At 37.5% G+C, this 21,869-nt stretch overlaps 1 protein-coding gene and 1 long non-coding RNA gene across 2 annotated transcripts; one reads left to right on the top strand and one right to left on the bottom strand.

Annotated features, from left to right (window-relative positions):
• Positions 1-793: 793 nt before the first annotated feature.
• On the bottom strand, positions 794-6,945 carry LOC124389320. Its single transcript, XR_006926559.1, has 3 exons — positions 6,776-6,945; positions 2,322-2,427; positions 794-1,772 (listed from the first exon to the last, which is right to left on the bottom strand). It is a non-coding gene; the product is annotated as an uncharacterized LOC124389320 (long non-coding RNA).
• adgra1a (adhesion G protein-coupled receptor A1a) lies at positions 3,722-21,156 on the top strand. The gene is given in 8 exon segments (XM_046854685.1): positions 3,722-6,532; positions 6,965-7,110; positions 13,339-13,466; positions 14,285-14,408; positions 16,861-17,012; positions 17,630-17,725; positions 18,066-18,715; positions 18,718-21,156. Coding segments are annotated over 7 exon segments (1,911 nt in total). The 5' UTR covers positions 3,722-6,532; positions 6,965-7,107; the 3' UTR covers positions 19,476-21,156.
• The last annotated feature ends 713 nt before the right edge of the window (positions 21,157-21,869 follow it).

The raw sequence follows: 21,869 nt of genomic DNA on the forward strand, positions 1-21,869 counted from the left end.
CTTTATAAGTGAGTAGCAGTAGTTTGTAGTCTATTCGAAACTTAACAGGAAGCCAATGTAGGGACGATAAGATCGGGGTTATGTGATCATATTTTCTTGACCTTGTAAGAACTCTGGCTGCTGCATTCTGGACTAACTGAAGCTTGTTTATTAATGACGCAGGACATCCACCAAGTAATGCATTACAGTAGTCTATTCTGGAGGTCATAAACGCATGGACGAGCTTCTCTGCATCGGATATAGACAACATGTTTCTTAACTTAGAAATATTTCTAAGGTGAAAGAAGGCTGTTTTTGTAACTTGGTTAATATGATATTTAAAAGACAAGTTGCTGTCTAAAATAACTCCCAGGTCTTTTACCGTTGAACTAGTGGTTACAGAACATCCGTCTAAACGCAGGTTGAGATGCTGGAGCTTCTGTATACTAGTTTTTGGGCCGATGAGCAAAATCTCAGTCTTATCGGAATTTAAAAGTAGAAAAGTATCTAAAGACTTACATTTTAATAAACAAATAAAAAATATTTGCTGAATATTTTCTCATGAGAGATTTTAGACTGATGGTATTCTTAGTCCATGCCCTAGTGAACGAGTATCAGAATGAATTCATGGCTAGAGACCTAAAAGCACTTCACTGTTATATAAAAGTAAAAGTAGTATAATGCTGTATGAGTGAGGCACCTTAATGATATATATATATATATATATATATATATATATATATATCATTAAGGTGCATCACTCACACAGCATTATACAATGAGCCTGATTGTACTGATGTACAAATTATGTAGTTCAGCTAACACATGCAGACATATTTCCCACAGAGAATAAACTACAATGGGCTTTTATCCTCAGCTGGTTGCTTGCACCTGAACATTGGCACTTATTTGCTTATCGCGTGATCTGGCTGGTACGGTTAACCCATCTGAGAAGTCACTCCGTGTTTGGCTACATGTCATGTCACACACTCATTTATTAGATAATTACCACTGTGTTATCTAATGATGGTCTTCAGCTCTATGAGCCGTGCATCTTATGGAAGATGGCATGGGGTTACTACAGTGGCCTTTAAGTGCAAAACACATTAGCACACCGAAGACAAGACAGCAAATCGTATAACAACAATAAGCAAAAACAAAAAGTGAATCATGCTAAGAGACTAGATGAAAAACAGATTTACTGGATCTAAACATTAAAACGAAATACATTAATCTGGTGATGCTTTTATTCATGGTTATTTTAATGAAAGACATTCAAATGTTACTTTAGATATGCTGCAGTTACTGCATATATATAATTTGGATATGTGAACAATGAGAATCTGCATAATGGAACCTAGGTTATCCCTTTTTCTGGCTATAGTCATAGTGCCTAATCACTATAAGCATGTAACATTCAATAGGGACATAGCCCATCCATTTTAAATTAATGCCTACTTCTAGCCAAAGAGCCCTGTTACAAATCAGAACAGTCCCATTTCACATTCTCTCCCCTTTTCAATTAAACAAAGTGTAAGAAGGCATCAAGATATGATAACTAATGTTCCCTCTTTGTCTCTCTGCATGCATAGAGGTTGAGGCTAATTTAATTAACAGCAGCGCTGCAGGTTCTCAGCACAGCCTCTGAACCATAAACACACACTCTTGAGCTGAAATGGCTGACAATATTCCTATCACAAAGCAGACAGGAAATCTATTTGGGCCTCTGTGCATGTGTGTGAATGTGTAGCTTATGCATTTGTTGTTTGCACGTTGTTATCAATCTTCCTAACCTGAAACAGACAAGAGAACATTATTGCACAGCTAATACTTGTGTCAACAGTGTCAAGTGTACACTCTTTAGCAATTGCAATTAAAACAATTATTATAATTCAAGCAAAGTGCTTAGAGAATTGGTAAGGGCCATAATAAAATATACAACTTTTGAGTTTCAAACTAAAGACCTAAGCATGCAGACCACTTTCTAGTTCTGGAAATGCCTCAATACTCTGAAATGTGCTGCACCAACAACAGATGCTGCTCCTTAATTACTCCACCAACACCAATCTATCTTTGTCATCTTTAAAGAGATAACAAATAGCCCAAAAGATAAATTCATACAGACAGTGTATCTCATATTTTTATAACAATGAAGTAGACAAACTGTCCAGCTCTTCCTCACACACATTAATAAACTCATTCCTCATACTATATACAGTATTGACACATAATTATGCTCATATTGGTAGTATGCAAATTGATGCTCCTACTTAAATCAATAATAGGAATGGTGTATATAAAGCAAATGTGTTCAAATCTGTACACTTTACTATAGATTTTACCTTCAGCATGTAGAGAAGAGAAACACTTTTGGTGCAGCAAATCCCTACAGTAATTTAGTTTCCTCAGTTAACCCCAGTGCAAATCAGTAGATTGAATATGCTGGTGCTGTTGGGTGGTAAAGCATAAAGAGTATTTTAAAAGAAGCTAATGAGCCAAATAATGTTCATCTCTGATGCACTTTTGCTTCACTTACATTTTCCCACCTTACCCCAGTCTTTACATTAGTTTTTTTCTTGTTAACCAAGTCTTTATAACATCACTTAGCCATGGTGATGTCCATGAATGAATGGAATGACAATTAATAATGTTAATAAGGTTAATAATGGCAGTGCTGAAGCAGTTATCACAATATTATCTGCAGTTTTTCTGTATCACTCTTTATTTGTGTAAATTTTATGATCCATGCATTTCAACATCATTCTCTTCAAACAATTAAACGCATTCAACTTGAGATTATACCCATGCATTTTGCTTTACAGCAATTAAAGCCAATTCAGAACCAGTTGCCACAAAATATGTATGTCTCATGCGTTGCTTGTCTTCACTTAGCAAAAGGGAATAAAGCTCTTTAAGCTTCATTACTGTAAAATAGTGCATGAACTATCCACTGTTGTATAATTATACCAAAACATATTGCATTCCCACAACTAAGGCAATTAAGGAGTAAATGATGAAAGAGGAAACGTGCCATTTCTTCAAAAATGTAATAGTGAAGGTAAGTATGCTACATATCAGTCTCACTCACATTACATACTGTTTGATTTAAGTGCAAATGATGAATCAGCTTTATCTGTTCACTAAGGGAATAAAAACAGTGCCAATGCATGTAATTACAATCCATCTATGCAGAGTTAGCTTGCCACTAGTATATGCAAAGAATCTCAATGCCAGTACATGCTAGTTTCTCATTCTTTTGGCTAAAATTATCACTAGCAGAAAGTTGGTTTTTAGAACATTGCATTTTTATTTTGAACCATTTGAACCTTGCTGTGTCAGCACATACTGTAAGTTACCAATGAGTACAATACAATACAATTAATCACAATACATGATACAGTACAATACAGATCTGTATAGTACAGATCTGTACACTATATTGCAATGCATTGCAATACAATACAAAACAATACAACACAATATAATGCTTTGCAGCACAATACCGTGCAATACAACTACAGTAGACCTGTCCATAAAAGATTTAATGCAGTATTGAATTCTGTTAATTAAGGTGTAATATAGTTGTTAAATTTTATGAATGTAATTGAATGTTTCTGTTTAATTAACACAGACATTACTGCAATCACAATTAATTTATAATAATGTGGTAAATTGACTTGCTCTGCAGTGTCAGGGTGAGGAATGTGGGAAGGACTTTCCCTGTTCTCTTCTTTACCCTAAATGAGTGTAGGTCAGTAAAGCTAGGAGGCGGTTGCACTTGCAGTACCAGATGGAAATGTAAGACTATTGATTCTCTTGTAGACAAATTCTCTCTGTAGAAGAAGGCTAGTCGCAGGGCCTTCTTCGTGATTGTGTTTCTGCCCTATTTGATATTTTGTCGAATGATGGTGCCCTGGAATTTCTATGAGGGCAGTGTAGTGTGAAAAACTGTTGTAAGAGATATAAACACAAAGGGGAGAGCCAATGTCCAGCTCTTGGGGAATCATGGCATATTCAGACCTAATCTACCTAATAAAAGACAAATTTAAAGCAGAAAAAAAAAGTTTGAAAAATAATTGTATTGTAAAAGTGATAGAACTTCTTTACAGTGTACCTCTGGATGTGATTTGGGCATGTGACTTCACTCAGTACAAGATCTCAGCCTTGAATCAGACAGCCACAATTCTGCAACTGTAACTCAGACTCAAAGCATGCTGCTTCTCAACAGTAAATTCTTTACACATCCACTTTGATAGGGTGGTGACAAACATTTAAACAGCCTGTAAAATCATGTGTGACAGTTGATAGGCACTTCCTGCCCACAACCATACTGTCACTTATTCAAGCCAAAAAGAGGCGTTGAATGGAGGGATTTCAGCAATAACAGGCTTGCCAGCCTCAATATTTTGATTCAAGCTGATGAAAACTGAGGTGCTGAGAAAAAAACAAGAGAGCATGCAGCCTTTAAGTACTATGTGCCCATTTAAAATGTTTGGTTGTGAGACCAATAAAATGTTATATAATTACCATTGTATTCTTAAGCTGTTCTGTATTGTCTGATCTCATACTATTTGATGTGTAATTAGTAGCATCAGTTGGTCGTACTACATTGCCTCTAGGTGTCAATCAATGTGAGAATGTTTAATATATTGTGTTTTGTAATAGACTGAAATCTCATCCAGGGTAAATTTCCACCTTGTATCCTGTGTTTTAAAATCCTGACTGGGATAGAGCAACTGTTAAAGAATAATGAAATAACTGAGTTTGTGATCTTCTTACTTTGATAATTTAACAACATGCATATCATTATGTCACATCAGTATTTCACAATTATATTTAAGGAAACCTTTAATAAAATTTCTAGTTTCTGTTCCTTACTTATAATGTTTTACTCACAAATGTATTCCATTGTCTGTGTTGTGCTGCGAACAGCGTTTTCTTTTTCCTTAGAAGAAAGGGTCAATACAACTCAATACAACATTATTTTGATTGATCACCTTTTTCCTATGATAAAACATTTCTATCCTGATGGATGAAGTCTCTTCTTGATAATGTTTCACCTATCCATACTGGAGGACATGATGGCTCACTGAGTAGATTGTTGTGTATGAACATGATACATATGATTTGGCTGTCACCTCTTAGACAAAGTTCTCAAATACATAATCAAAACCAACTTGTTTTGGAAAAATTATGTATGCCCGTTTTGAATAGTTTTAAGCACACTTTCAGTCATGCATCTGCATTCAATGAATTACTCTGGCACACATCCAAAAGTAAAAAGCTTTCTGCCAAAATTAAGCATTTTTTTATGTCCCACAGAGTGGTCAGTTTATTTAATTTTTATTTACTTTAATTGAATCATATCTACTTTTAATTAATTTTCGTGACAAGATTCTTCTCATCTTAAGAGTAGTGGGAAGATTTAATTACGCTTGACTAGTTGTGCATTTAACGCAACAGCGACAGGATCAAGAACATTTCAGCATCCTCCAGGGTAATCACTTTTTTTACATTTCAATTAGCATGCAAATACAACCATATTGAACAGCATTGTACTGTAACTGAATATAATGAGTTTCAAAAGAAGAAGTAGAGGGGAAAAAAACAATAGAAGTGCTTCTTAAATAGATAAATGTGTTACATTAAATCCATAGCCGATAAGGCAGGTGGGTGAGTGACTGGGATTTAATCATGCAGCACAAATTGCCAACACAAAACTTTCCAATCTGCAAGCAAGGAAATGCTAATGTGGACTTGGATAGGAAATTGAGTGAATCAGAATGCATGAAATGTTAAACAATTATGTTATAGAACAAACTGTATTGATTTTATAATTGTTTGCAAATGTTTTAAGCAATTATTTGCTGGTAATATATTTTTAAAGCTACCAATTTGTCATGTTGGGACATCCTTCCAGGAGAATGCAGATGAAATATGGACTACAATGTTCACCCAGATATGTCTGCGTTTAGTGTAGGCTAATATACAGTATTTCGTGCATGGAAATCGGTAAAACGAAGAGTCTTGCTAGATTTGAAACGTCTATATCCCCTCCTACTCATACCCAGTCGCATGTAAATCTCTGTGATCTTAAAATTCCCAATTTCATCTAGACGCCTATGAAGCAGCAGGTAGTATGTGATGGTCTCGGTTGTGCTGAACGAGAAAGCGAGAGAACCTGGTTTCTGTTGTCTCTTCAAATCAGCGCTGCATTGGCGACATGCCCTAGGGCGCACACGGGAACAAACCATTTCCGTTCTCCGCAGTAGGAGCGTGTAGTGAGCGCCCTGCTTTTGGTAGAGACCTCTCCGACATGCAAAACTGTCACTCATGCACTTGTGCGCTCACTGTGCACACTGGACTGCAATTTCTTTTTACTATCAACTGAGCCGCTGATTCTTTCTCGTCTCCCAGAAGACCTTGACTACTCATCATGAATCTGGTCATTTGTCTTCCACAAGCTTTGAGCTCTTCCATCACTGCTCATCCTCAGAACAGCTCCCAGAGACTTACACGAGGCTTTCCGCACCAGTTGCTCTCATCAGATTAGGTGAGATTACATAGAGAAAATGCGTTGATGCGTCTTGACGCTGCTGTTATTTATGACGTGCGTTTTTATGATTTAATGAAAACAATGAAAAAAACACTTTTCACTAGTTAGTATTTGCGCATGTAATTCTTGTATAGCCAGTATGCTATTAATATTTACTATGCTCGCCAGATACAAGAGAATTAATCTGTGCTGTACCGCGTTTACTAGTATTCAGCATTTTCTTTATCGAATAATTGTTACCTTCTTTAGCGTCATCAGGGGGTCGCTGACGATAGCGTTTAACCTGCTCGCGCTGCGAAATGTTACCACATGTTAGACCACGTCACGCTCATTGCGTTAATTCGTCATAGAGCAGATTTGGCTATGGAACGGTTCACGTGACATCTTGGTCGTGGTCTTTTTTTATTCATTATGTTCACACACACACAGATGGTCGTGACGGTGATCTTAGGTGTATCGAATGGGTCTTCCTCCAGTACGATTCATGCAGCTCTTCCACGTGTGCACGACCAACTCATGAATGACTGCGCTATATTCCTGATCTCAGCCTGCATCTCAGCTCTGAAGAACTGATGGTGAGTTAACGGCGGTTTATTGTTCATCGGATTAACTTCAGTATGGTTACTGATTATTGTGCAGTCTGAATATGGTAAAGGAGAAGGTCCAGTTGCTATTTGTCCAAGTATTTAACCCTCTAACAAGCTGCAGCATGAGTAGTTCTTACACCCCTGAATGTGCTGGCTGCTTTAATTTATTGATTATTGATCACCATGGTCTTTAATATATGTACGTGCTGATAAACTGAAAGCTGAGCTGCCTCAGTGTGGGCTTCACGCATCACCGCTCAATATCCAGCCTACCTTCATTTTACTGGAATAAAACCCCATTCTCATGGACTCCAGATTAAGTGCAAACATGCCAGATAAGCATTTTATTTGGAGGGCAATCGTGCCGGTGACTCTGGAAGAAAGAGAAGGCGTGAACTGAATTTCAATTGCAATTGTGTTTGGCTGAATCCCAAATGCCTCCCTTTGAAAGTGCCCTACACACCCTGGGTATAGCATCATCTATACATAGACCTGTGAGATTGCTTACTACCGTAGTAACCCCCTTCCCCCAGACCATTTTCACCAGAACAAAACCACCCACACACCCACAATGCTCTGCATTTCTTACTTATTTGGCATTTAGCCCTAGCATATTTCCTTCCAAGTGTGGCCAATAGCATGACTGGATTATGTATAGCACTAGATGGTCAAAAGAAGCCATCTGTACTGGTGGTGTCCTCTCAGCTTGGTGTTTGTTTGCATAGGAAGTAAAAGAAAAACAGTAATGCACTGACAATTCATCGCCTTTGAGCCAACAAACGTGTATGAGCTATTCTGAGAGTTTAGGGTGTAATTTCAATATCTGGGTATTATGAAATTTTAAGAATGTGGCTGTTTTTGCTAACAGGTCCAGGCTAATGTTTTTACTGCAAGTTTATGTCTACCCACTATTTGGTCTTTGCTTATACACTCATTCCTCCTTAGCAACGATTAATATGGTAGCATGACAGCCAGTGACACAGTGTTCACTAATGTTTAAATAAGAACATAAAGGAGAGATATAAAGAAATTGACATAATTAGTGATGCATAATGATTCAAGTAACATCATAGCTACTAAATGTAGGCAGCAGCTGCCATGTTTAATGTGGTGCCACCTCATTCATTCTTATAATCAATTTATAAAAGACACAAACTAGAACTATATCCCAGAGCTGTGTCAGCACCATGGAGAAGTCCATGAGAAAGATGTGCACTTATAGGCACCAAGGACAGATGAAAACCCAACAAAGCATCTGCTTGAGAGATGAGTTGTCTATAATTGGCCAAAGAGAAAATAAAATCCATATTTGAATGCATACCTTTCAGTCAACATATGACAAGTATATCAACTACTTTATGTATTATTCAAGTACATTTAGCTTTTAAAATCAAATACTGTGCAGGTATTTATATACTTTGAAGTTGATATACTTGACATATGTTGACTGAAAGGCAACTCCATATGGAGTTTACATGCATCACCATGTATATATATATATATATATATATATATATATATATATATATATATATATATATATATATAAAAAGAAAAATCTAGAAAAATTTCAGTCAAATCAATATTTGATATTTGGTGTAGGCAGGGATTTTGTACTATTATATTTAGGTGTATGATTAACCAATTATATCAAGCAGGTACTAATGATCATTAATTATATATGCATGCTGAGACACAGTCATTAACTAAAACAGAAACGGCTGTGTAGGAGACTTTAAACTACTTGAGGAACAGCCCAAAACTGTTAGTAAGGTGAGGTTGTGAAAACACAGCTTCATGTCACAGGTCATACACCATCACATGACTAAGAACAATATAGAAGACACAAGCTAATTATACTCCATTATTTAGCTCTCTCTTAGGCAAATATTTTAAAGCAGACTGGGACTTCAAGATGTCCTGTTCAAGCTATTTTGAAGAAGCACAAAACAACGGGCAATGTTGATGGCCTTGGATGCAGTGGTCAGCCAAGAAACCTTAATGCAGCAGATGAAAGACCTGTCATACTTTCTTTTGACATCGGAATATGTCCAGCAGGACTGAACTGAAACCGAACGAGTTAAGGTGAACGAGGTGTATTTATCCCTGATGAGCAAGCCATGGCAACTGTGGCAAGGAAAAACTCCCTTAGATGTTATGAGGACGAAACCTTGAGAGGAGGCAGACTCAAAATGGGAACTCATCCTCATTTGGGTGATATCAAGAGTGTGATTATAGTCTTTAAAACAATATAGAACACTGGAGAGTGAGAACTAACATGAGCACTAGAATGTAAGATGTATGATTAATGTCCTTTCTACAGTCGTATACAGTAATTTGTGGTTATGGCACCAGGAGCTCATTAAGCAGCTCATAAAATAGCTCAACATTTGAGATCATCATAGATCCAACACCAGCTTCTACCTGCCAAGCCTTTAAACACTCAGAGGTCCAATGTCCAAACTCCACATGAAGTGGAATCCAAATAGCACTGGTATGTCTCTAGATGGTTCGGGATGTTTGCGGGGTTGGGATTAAATTCTTTAAAGGTCTATAATCTTCATGAGGTGGGACGTGACTGGGGCTGGCACAACCTCAGGGTGCCTCGGGATGGATAAAGAGAAAGAAGCAGTGGAGGGAAATTAGCATAGCTGCTGTTCATGATATTAACAAGCACATGTTGATAATGTGCATGTGATCAGATGTACTGGATCAGTTTATGATATGTGTTATGTGTAGGCCTTGCAAATAATATAAGTTTTTAATCTGTAGCTATGTTTAATAATGATGCAGGACAAACACCTAGTAATGCATTACAATAGTCAAGTCTGGAGGTCATGAATGCATGGACGAGCTTTTCTGCATCAGATATAGACAACATGTTTCTTATCTTAGCAATATTTCTACAGTGGAAGAAGGCTGTTTTTGTAATATGGATGAAGTGGTCTTCATGGTGAGAATTGCAGCCAAAAAGCCATATCTTTAATGTGAAATCAAGGCTAAGTGACTCAACTATGCCTGAAAACATAGGAACTGGTGTGCAGAAAAATGGGAGCAGGTGCTCTTGACTGATGAGTCAAAATGTTAAATATTTGGCTGTAGCAGGAGGCAGTCTGTTTGGCCAAAGGGCTAAGAGCAGTACAATAATGAGTGTCAGCCTACATTAAGTATGGTGGAGGTTCCCTGCAAGTTTGGGGCTGCAAATGGAGTTGGAGATCTGTTCAGGAATAATGGTTCAGGATTTCTCAATCCTGAGAAATACATGGAGATACTTATTCCTCATGCAATACCATTAGGGAGTCATCTGAATGGCCCCAAATTGATTTTGAACAGGACAATGACCCCAAATATACACCCAATGAGTAATGATTTGGCCCCCATAGAGCCCTGATCTCAACATCCTTGAGTTTGTCTGGGATTACATGAAAAGACAGAAGGATTTGAAGCAGCCTACATTCAAAGAAGATCGGTGGTTAGTTCTTCAAGATTTTTGAAAAAAACTACTTGTTCCACAATCCTTCAAAATTTGAGTGAAAATGTACACAGAAGAATTATGCTGTTTTGCAGGCAAAGCTGCACACCAAATATTGGTTTGATTTGGTTTTCTTTTCTTTTCATTTACTTTCTATTTTGTTAATTAATGAAAATAAACAATTAACATTTCTATTTTTAAATCAATCTTCTTTACAGCATTTTTCATACCTAAAACTTTTGCACAGTACTGTATAATTGGACCTTCAGATCACATTATTCTGTCCTGAAAGATAAATGCTAAACAAATGATTATTAAAGTTACTGTACGAGCATGTAATTTGACAAAAAAAAAATATTGCATAAAGTAATTAACAATTGTGACTATTATATTTTATGATACAAGATTTAAGTATAGCAGTATGTGTTCAAAGAATCAGAGGCTGTGAGCAGTATATAGTGAATTATACTTCCATTTGAAAAAGTTATACTGTACACTTGATTAAAAAAACAGAGATCTGGGGGATGTATGTGTGTGCGTTTGAGTGCTTGTGTGCATGTGTGTTTCCTGAAAAAAATGCAGGCAGTCATGCTTTGTTAAAGAGATGGCTTGGTCACTGGAGCATGCTGATTGACCAAGATTTATCTCAGCTCACAGAGAAACAATGCAAGTACAAGAATGGTTGTTTCCCCCCAATATATATGAGGTACCATATAAACAATTTTAATTAATGATATTTGCTGATGATTCTTAAGATGTTTAAACATACTTATAACGTTACTATTTGTTCTGAAAAAGACATCTTGATTATTTATGGTACATGAATGGTGGCCACAATGTGGATTTCAATCTTACATGCACAATTCCAATGATAGGCTCCTGATTCATATCCAAACTGACTGTATCAGTCCAAAAACCTGAACTTCCATTGAATCCATCCCTTTGTTGAATTTGTGTTTTAGTTCATATGTGATCATATTATCAGAACATGGGCCAGGGTTAAGTTGGGGCTGATTCCAGCTGCCAGTACATCCTTACACTCTTACACACATGCAGTATGAAAGAGGAGCTATTTTTTGTGGTTGCACTGCACCATCTAATTTTGCTTGGGCCACCACCATCTTCAGAGAAACAGCTGGTCAAGCTGATAAGGTTAGAGCCTAGGGTATAGGCACTTGTGAGCTAATAGGAACTGACCCAGACTTTCCCAGTCCTAGTAAGACTGGCCTTGAATATGGCTGCTTAACAGGTGAGTTGTTATTAGCATGGATGTTCCTCCCAGACATATGAGGCTCTTAGTTGCAAGGTCTCAGCTCAGCTTATTGATTTTTCTAAGCCATATCTGCTGCTTCTTGTTATGCTTAAAAGTCATAGCTGGATCTGGGCATTTGCTGGCAAGCTCTTTAGGCTTAGGGGCTTGGGCCAGATTCAAACCTGAGCTAGTTAAAATCTTCCAGCCATGCTCAGTGTGTTGAATGTAACATAGGAATGTCTAACATCAATGACACACCAATTGCAAGGCAATGCGTGCATTCAGAAACTTACTGCATGTATGCAAAGAGAATACCACTCAGCCACACTAGTAATGTATTAGCCATTGGCTTGCCAGTTGGCTAGTTGATAAGGAATGGGCAATATTTGAAAAAGGAAAATGCAGAGGAAATAATAAACTCAGTGGCAAATATGTGAGTAAGTGTCATTAAGCATTTGATGAATGAAACTACCCAGTCAAAACAAACAGAGTGTTGAGTGGCTAGCTAAATTCAAAACATTAAAGCTAATGAGGGCAAACTGACTTAAGGCTAAAAGACACAACAAAGCTACAAATCTCAGATTATAGAACATAGAAAAGAACACACACTGCAGCAGAAAGGAAAGTGAGAAGGAAATGCTGTATAATACTGGGCAACTGTATTTCCATTGTGATGTTTAACTATTGGTTTACAGCCTCCTGATATTTTTTATTAATGATTTAGAATTGCACAGTTAAAAAATTGGACTTAAACCATGTGCCATCTGCATCTGCTCTTAGCTCTGGCCTCGGTTTTCACTATAAGTCAACTTGATATTTGCTGTCATTTTGCCCTCCGTATTTTTCATGCTAGGATGTCATTATTCATTATAGTCCTTGGAAAGGCATATATGGCTGACATTGCACATTTCAGGTGAGCAGAATCTCACCTGTCAAATATTCTCTAACAAGTGCATGGCTTCCACTGTATGGTAAGTCACTTAGCAATATTTGTACATTCAGGTAGGTACAAACATAATACGCCAATGATTGTGCATTTCCTTCTTTTATTTTTAATTTTGATATATTTATATGGCTCATGCACACTACAACTTTTTTAACTGTGCATTCTTCCTCTGGTTTTTACCATCCTGACCCATAATTCATTCCAAATTCACAAAGCAAGTTAATAAACAGGAGATATAGTATGCCTACATTTCTGTAGGGGATTTTTGAAAGGTGACTGTGATGTGCTGATGTGCTGAGGGATTCGAACTGTCCAGCAACATAACGAAGGGAACTCTTCAGGCTTGGTGATGAAACAGACACATTTAGGAGTGAATTATGTGTGGGGCGTTGTCTTGCTTGACAGGGACAAAAATTTATATTTTATTTTAGCCTTTAGCTTGTTCTCTGTGTTTTCTCTATATATGTTGCAGACATTGTGTGCAATAACCAGTGTTGTTTAAATGATACCTTACATATTGTCTGTGTATCTCTTGTTGTTCTGCAGGATTTAAAGAGAGTGCTGTCGTTTCCTCCATATCCAGGAGACTACCTACACCCGGTTGTTTATGCATGCACAGCAGTTATGCTGCTTTGCCTGCTGATATCGATAATAACATACATTATACACCACAGGTATGTGTTGAATGTTGTTTAATTAAAAAAAGGCAAATAAGCCTTTTTTTTTAAACAACATTTTTTTTTTCAAAATGTTAGTTTTGATATATTGACAGGGCAGTGTTTTTTGTGCAATTTTAAATATAAATAATGATGATGAGCTTTGTAGAAGTGTTTGTTGGGGTTGATTTTGATTATTTAAGTGTCACTTAACATTATTTTGCTTACCGTCATTAATAAAAGGTTAACAGCACATTATTTAATCACTTTATTCACTGGCAGCCACAGCAATTGGGAGAAACATTACTAACCAATAGTAATACTGCATTTCTTTTCAGTAGAACATTTTTTTTTTTATAAGGTTAGATGTATCTGCCTGGTACTTAATTATAAAATTGTCTTTAAAAGATTTTATTTCCTATGTCTTTTAATGTTAATTGTTATTGCTGGCATTCTAACCAAAATGCATAAGCACATTTAATTTATAAATTACATTTTGCATATTTATTCATAATTTTCCCATTTCCTACTAAATACTACTACTACTAATACAAAAATACTTTTTTAGCTATATTACTGGTTATTCTAGTAGTATTGGGTTAATTAATAACTTATTATTTTGGTTCTGATCGCCAGAGCTAAGCCTAGTGAGTAACATTTGTTTCAAGGAAACTGCCACCAGGAAGGGACCAGGGCCAAATCAGGGTTGCTGGAGCCCAAATGATCTGTTTGACAAACACTCTATTTCTGGCATTGTGCTTATAAAACTGTAGATGTCTAAACTGTCTAATTCTTTCTTCCTTTTTAATCTGACTTGTGTGTCTGTCTGGATGAAGTGTAATCCGAATCAGCAGGGAAGGTTGGCACATACTAATGAACGTCTTCTTCCACACTGCCATGACGTTTGGGGTGTTTGCAGGTGGCATCAATCAGATCAAGTACCCTATTCTCTGTCAAGTGGTGAGCCTTATGCCATACTATCCACTACACTATACAGCCAATGTTGTATTAATTGTAGCATTATAATTATATTGGGACTAAAGGGCACAGACCTGTTTCAGCATAACAATACTTCTGTCCAAAAACCAATATCCATATGACATGGTATTCCTAGGTTGGATCTGAAGTGAAACCCTATAGAACACCGTTTAGTTGAATTAAATTGGCAAGTTCATCTCTATCCTCCTCAGTGCCCTGGCACAGGATCAGTGTCTGACTTTGCAGGTACTTGTGGGTACTTTCCCACGACCAGAGTCTAAGATCTAGTGGAAAGCAGACAGTTATTAAAATCACTGAGTGCAATCTGCGATAGAATGTTCTAAAAGCATATAAAAACATTAAAGTCACACATACCCGATTTATGGCTATATAGTGGTCCCCTGGAAAAAATCTGCAGATTTTGGACACACCCCCACTGCCCCTATGGTACCTTAGTGAATTCATCTATGTCACTTTTTGTCACTTTAATACAATAATGTGTTTTAATACATTTTGTTAGTGAAAACATAGTATAAAATGTTATTCCCAACATTCCTGAACATTCGGTTCTGCTGTGAATTTTGAGATAATCTGCAACTTGCTGTTAGTTACGTTCCAAATGAGAACCCGTGAATTTTTGGAGCCGAGAGTTCCAAACGGATTCGGGGGTTGACTGTATAGTGTTTGTAAAAAAAAACCTGAAAGGCAATACTGTATTGCAATTCACACAGTTTACAAACATTCTTTAGAGCAGACAGCCAGAAATGTCACCAACATGAAAAAATGCAAGTGCACTTAGTTTAAGTGTTTGCAAAGAGTGAGAATATAAGTAAGGAATAGCTGGCATGAGAAGTGGAAACATGACTCAGGCAGCGCTTCAATTTGAAAAAGTTTCAGCTCAGTCCCAAGTTTTGTGTAGAATGTGTTTAACAGTGCTGGCTTATGATAAATTACCCTTTTATAAGTGAGAAAATGAGGACTACTACTTACTTTAGTAAGAGTAAGGAATTATGAATGAATTATAATGAATCAATCTAATTTTCACCACATTTTATTTTGAGAAATGTAATGCTTTTAAAATCCTGTCCTCTGTTTTCAATAAACTCAGTGAATTCTTAATGGGGCAACTACACCTACTTTCCAATTGCAACAACCCACATGACATTCAATTCAGTTTAGTTCAATTCAGTTCAATTCATTCTTATTGGTATAGTGCTTTTAACAATGAACAATGTCAGCAGCTTTACACAGCTAATGTGGTAAGAAAGAATAAATAGGATTGTTCTTTATAAGTGTAAGTTTGTCCCTGATGAGCAAGCTGGTGGCGACTTTGGCAAGGAAAAACTATCAGAGATGGCATAAGAAAGAAACCTTAGAGTAACCAGACTCAAGAGGGAACCTCATCCTCATCTGGGTGGCACAGAATGTCCATTTATTACAGCTAAATGATGTTGAGGTGCAGTGATGGTGATGAAATGCAAACTGTAGTCCTGAGTCACTGTAGCAGACTGTTGACATTAAGTCCAGTCCAGATCCATCCTCAAAGCTCCTGGGTTACTCTGTAGACCTTGCCGACTGAACGATCTCAACTGTTGCCACTCTAGTCTCAATTACCTTCTATATATACCCCTACTCTCAGTTATTGCATTGTGTACTAACCGAAAAACCCAGGCAGCTAGGTATAGATATTGATATGATCAGATTTGGGGCATTTCTGTTTGCATACGTATTAGTCCGATTTATACAAAAGAGATAAATAAAAAGCATAATTTTAGTTGTGTTTACTGAAGATATTATATATTCTGAAAGGAAACTCTGGGGTCTGTGGCAAGCTCTGAATACTAAAAGTTACGTGGACCTGTCAATCATGCTGTTTGTCAACTCAGAAGGAACTTATAACCTAGATTTTTCTTTAGGGGTCTAGCTTTAGTGGGAACACTGAAGGGTGAGAATAATGTCATAAATACAATATATAATATTTTATATTGCTGCTGTATTAGGTTTGGCTTTGTTTTACTGTTAGAGATGTGCAGTACAATGCAGTAAATGCTTGTTTGTGTTTGAATTTATTGGGTTTATTGACATTTATATGCCATTTTTCAAATAAAAAAAAAGAAAAGAAAAAGATTTCTATGCCATTTTCCATTAAAAAAAAAAAAAAAAATCATATTTATGCAGTAATAATGAGAGACCCCCTCTTGATAGTGCTGTGTCCCACTGAAGCATGGAGGATACCTGTATGGCCCAGCTGGCTAAGGATTATCTCAAGCAATCCATTCAGTGTACCTGCATGCTTGTAATTCCTTTATTATACCCTGTTTTACATTGGGACTTATGCTCAGAAGAGGCTGCTTGCTCATTGTGGATCTGCTCAGTGATTATATAATCCCCGGTTGCCATTTGCGTTTAATGACTTTGTGTGTTCTGCTTTAAGGTTGGCATCATTTTGCACTACTCCTCTCTCTCCACAATGCTTTGGCTGGTGCTCACTGCCAGGAATACTTGTAGTGAAGTCTCCAAGGCTCCACCCCTCTCTCACGACAGGGATCCACCCATACAGGCCTACCCTAAATTCACCATATTCAGGTATATAGCCAAAAGAGTGGTTCATAACATCAGGCTTATCATGAAGTTATATATTGCTGATCTGAACTATAATAATGTGAAATTCTAATTAAATTAGTTTATTAAGGCTCTGTTTGACATTTATTTCCAATAAGTATATATATGCACTGTACTAAATGTTTTTATGACTTACACTGTCAATTCACTTATATGTTAAAATTCACAGGGAAGAATGGCTTTCAATGAATTGTTGCCAAAATGTGCTCTAACAGCTGTGTGAAAATCAAATTTAAATTATATGGCTAAAAGATTTTGGACAGCTGAACATGGTACCCATATGTGTGCCTTCCCAAACTTTTGCCTCAAGGTTAAAGCACACAGTTGTTTAGAATGTGTTTGCATGATGTATCAAAGATTTTGGTGACTAGAATAAAGTGGCCCAAACGTGTTCTATCATAATAATGATTCTGTGAACAGTATTGGAAATTAATTATAACAATTGGGAGGAGGCAAATTTAAATAGGCTGCTTATCAATTATGTGGGGGTAATAGTCAGTTGTCTACATAATTTTGTTTGTATAATGTATCTCTTTCCTTATTCTGTGATCTCAGATTCTGTGCTTTGTCCTGTTTTACAGATTTTATCTGTTCAGTAGTGGGTTTCCCATTATCATTGTTGGAGTCACAGCTTCCATTAACATGACAAACTATGGGAGCAGAGATGATGCCCCATAGTGAGTAAACGCTTTGTATTGTTCAGAACTTCAATCATGGCTGGAAGATAGATATTGGACAAAATACATGCAGAAAACACAGAAAAAACACGAGTTTTATGGTTCTCTCAGCTAAGTTGGCCTGTTCATTCATGGTGTGTTAAGCTTTGGTGAATTAGCAGTAAAACAGGAAATGTCTTAATGAATCTGTAATGCATGCATGAAGCCATGTCTTAATTAATATAAACAAGCTACCATGTGTTTTGTGATTTAGTTAAAACAGTAACGACATTGCTGACTATGTTGTTGGTTTTCTCATGCTCTCTCTCCCCCTTTCTCCGCTTCTCTTCTTTTTGTAAAGTTGTTGGATGGCATGGGAGCCCAGTCTGGGAGGCTTCTATGGACCTGCTGCCTTCCTGGTCCTGGTCATGTGTTTGTATTTCCTGTGCACATTTGTGCAGCTAAAAAGGTACCCAGAGCGTAAGTATGAGCTGAAGGTCATGACAGAGGAGCAGCAACGTCTGGCTACTGCTGAAATTGGCCACTGCCATGCTGCTAGTGGAGAACCTGGAGAACACGGGGACCATTCAGGTTGCACAGCCATAACTGCTTCCATGCTTGCCAATGAGCACTCCTTTAAAGCTCAGCTGAGGGCCACTGCTTTCACTGTTTTACTCTTTCTGGCCACATGGACCTTTGGGGCATTGGGTGTGTCACAGGGCCCTTATCTGGACATGATATTTAGTTGCTTATATGGTGCATTTTCAGTCACATTAGGACTGTTTCTGCTTATTCAGCACTGTGCTAAACGGGATGATGTGTGGCACCGTTGGTGGGCATGCTGTCCTTCTAAACCAAAATTGGATGTGAATGGTGAAGCAGCAAGGAATACCGAAATTAAAAGTCACCTTGAGGTCAATCAACCTTATGCCGGTAAACCTTTACTTTCCCCCCACCTTCTCACATCTTACCTCACCATAATCCAAGCTCCCTGCCCACAGCTCAAACTGCCATGAGCCCATGCTGCTCTACTTTGTATAAGTCCTCCCCAGTGCTAGATGGCTCTGCTCATTCCCTGTCTCTCCCTGATGAGTTACCACGCCCCTCCCTGCCCCTTCAAGGCTGCCTGAAGGACAGGACTAAATTGCGCTCATTCAGTCGTTCACGGCCCTGCCTTAAGGACTACACCTTACACATGGCTTCAAACAGCTTGGATGGAAGTATGCACAGCTCCCACCTGGATAGCCCTCACAGCATTCACTTAGAAAATCCCGTCACTTGTCATACCTCACACTTGGAGAGCCAGTTCTCCTGCCATAGCCCTCATTTGGACAATGAGCTGCGCTGTACCAGCCCTAGCATCCATATGGAAAGCGACAGAATGCACCTGGATAGCCAGCTACCTTGTCACAAGGGACACACCTGCCATAGGCACATGTGTTGTGCCAAGGCAGAACCTTTCTCCAGCATCTGCTGTCTCAAAAAAGACCCATTTTCTGGGCCTTCTCTGGAAGAAGATACTAGCACAGATTCTCTGATATACAGCAGCACCAAAATGACCAATAAAGAGAAGGACATTATGTTGCACTTGGATATCCCTCCTCCGCGGGCCACTGTGGCAAACACTCAGGCTACTCTCAGCAGAAAAGGCACTCTCAACCAAAAAGGGATGCTGAGCCACAATAACAGCCTGCATGAGGACTTTGTATTCAGCCCTGATCCCACAGGTAACATTAGGACAGGACCATGGAAAAATGAAACCACTGTGTAGCCCTGGATAAATATCATGTTTCCTCCTTCAGCTAAACTGCTACTAAACTACTGTGTAGTACCAGGGCTGTATTCCAAAGCAACTCTGATTAGAACTACTGTGTAGTCCTTCCGCTATGACTTCCACCGTCACACTCCCTAAACCTTAACTTGACCACTAAATAGGACTTTATAGAATTGAAAGTATTTGTTTAGGTTTCACAAAATCTGCTATTTACCATCATTACACCCATGTGCACCCTCTTCTTGTGCTGTTCAAAATTGTCCCAGCATACCCAAATGTACATAGACATGTTCAAGATTGAGGTTCCCTAATGACTAGTGATTGTTTAAGTGCATATGTGTTCCTATCTACATATTCACATTCGATAACATGCATTCACGATATCAGTTAAAAAATGAAGCATTTCATCAGAAATGTGTGCATTTCAGCACTAAGATGTTGTGTGTGGTTAATTAAAATGAACTGGGAACCTATGAGCAAGTACAAAGTCAGTCAAGTCAAAATAATTTTCATGGTCTGGTCATGTCTTAGAATTGGCAAAATGTGAGACAAATTTTATACAACCTAAAATGAACCTGACCATTCAGATGATTGTGTAAACCTGGCAGTTATTGCTGATAGAAATGGCCATGTAGCACGATCAATTAACATTAAGCACCCTTAAAAGCAAATAAACAAATAGTCTTCAGTCTGTTCCCATGGTGACAGATTAAGAAGAGATGTACCCCGAGGTTTGTATGAGATTTTTTTTGCTGCAAATCAACCCAAAACTTTTATCTTAGTGAGGCTATAATTAATGCATCGATCTGCTGTTTTTTGTGGCACTGATTTTAGCATGCCGTTTTAGTGGTATAATGTTTAAGCGGTGGACACATTGGCATAAACAAAGTTATTTCATCAGCAATTGTCAGAATATTGTTTTAGAGAATTTACTTTCCAGATTCGTCTGGCACCACATGTCCAAAGACGTCATTGCCAAATGTTTTATTCTTTACTAGTTAGCTTTTCTGTTTTTCTAACCAAATAGATTTTGTCAGTAAACTGAGTATAGAAGCTAACATGAACTAAGATCTTGCTTGAAATAAAGGCTTATCTTACTATGTAACATAAAAAAACATTAAAGTAGCATTAAAATAATGGCAGCAACTTCACATTTCAAAGCTCAAATGTAATGCATTTGAATTGCAATCTGTAACACAAAACCACATGATCTTGTGAAATATCTTCTAGTCTTTGGCTAAGTGATATGAATGACAATGAAATCAAATGTTTGTGTTGGTTATTTGGAATTGTCTTTTCACTGATTTTGTCATGTTGTGTTTCTCTGTGAACTCAGGGATGATGTCTTAAGTTTTCACCGGTTTCCCACATATACTATAAATGCATGCACTTACATCCTACACCTTATTTACCACACAGCCAAAGGCAAACATAATCGCAATACACACTATGTCATAGTCATTATTCCATTGTATTTTACTTCGAGTTCTGGAAAGGAAATGAAAATTGTCTACTTGTATTTTGTGCCAACCTGTATGTACATGCACAACTTTTTTGATAGAACATGAAGTACTGCATTGCTCTTTGGACAAAACATGAGATGTATCTTGTGACCTAACTAATAGTCAGCTATTGTTTATTTAATACATTTGCCACTTTTTCCAATAAATGTATTTTCTCACCATGTTCCAAACATTCTTTACCTGTTTTGGGGATTGTGCTTATAATCTGTGCCTCAGACCCCAGCAGAATATGGGTTTGAACAATTCCTTTTACACAGCATTTTGTTTTCTTTCATGCCTTCTCTTGTCAAGGGCAAGAATAATAGGCATCTTGAGAATGAAGGGAGAGGTCTCATTTAATAAAGTCTTCTAGCCTAATATTTAATACTGAGTCCATGCTCAGACATGTGCAGTAGTGCATCATAATGAAACCTCTTGTTTGACTGAAAACATTTTTGATAACCCCATAATAGGTATAATTACTGCAATAACAAAAAGCCTTCAGAATGTGGATCTGATAGCTAGAATACAAATCCACTAAAACCCATAACTAATTAGATTGGCTTTGTAAGGGGAAAGGGTTGAGTTCACTGGGTGGTGTCATTAAAATGTTCCATGGAGATAAGGACTTTCACTTCTTATCATATCAGTGTGGCAGTGGCTGGTAAAACTCCTCACTGCCATCTGCTGTTTGAGACAATGCTGTTTTGACAAGCTTCAGGTCAATTATTTATGTGTGTGTCAGAACGTAAACTGTTGGCTGTATCCTAGATAGTAGTGTCTTTGTTTTTTTGGGGGGCATTGATCAAACTCTATGACCCCATGAAGTACTATGAAAAAAAGGAGCAAGAAATAGAAACCAAAATAAATCATGTTAGATATTTTTCAC

Source organism: Silurus meridionalis, chromosome 7 (assembly GCF_014805685.1).
Source record: "Silurus meridionalis isolate SWU-2019-XX chromosome 7, ASM1480568v1, whole genome shotgun sequence".
Taxonomy (NCBI): domain Eukaryota; kingdom Metazoa; phylum Chordata; class Actinopteri; order Siluriformes; family Siluridae; genus Silurus; species Silurus meridionalis.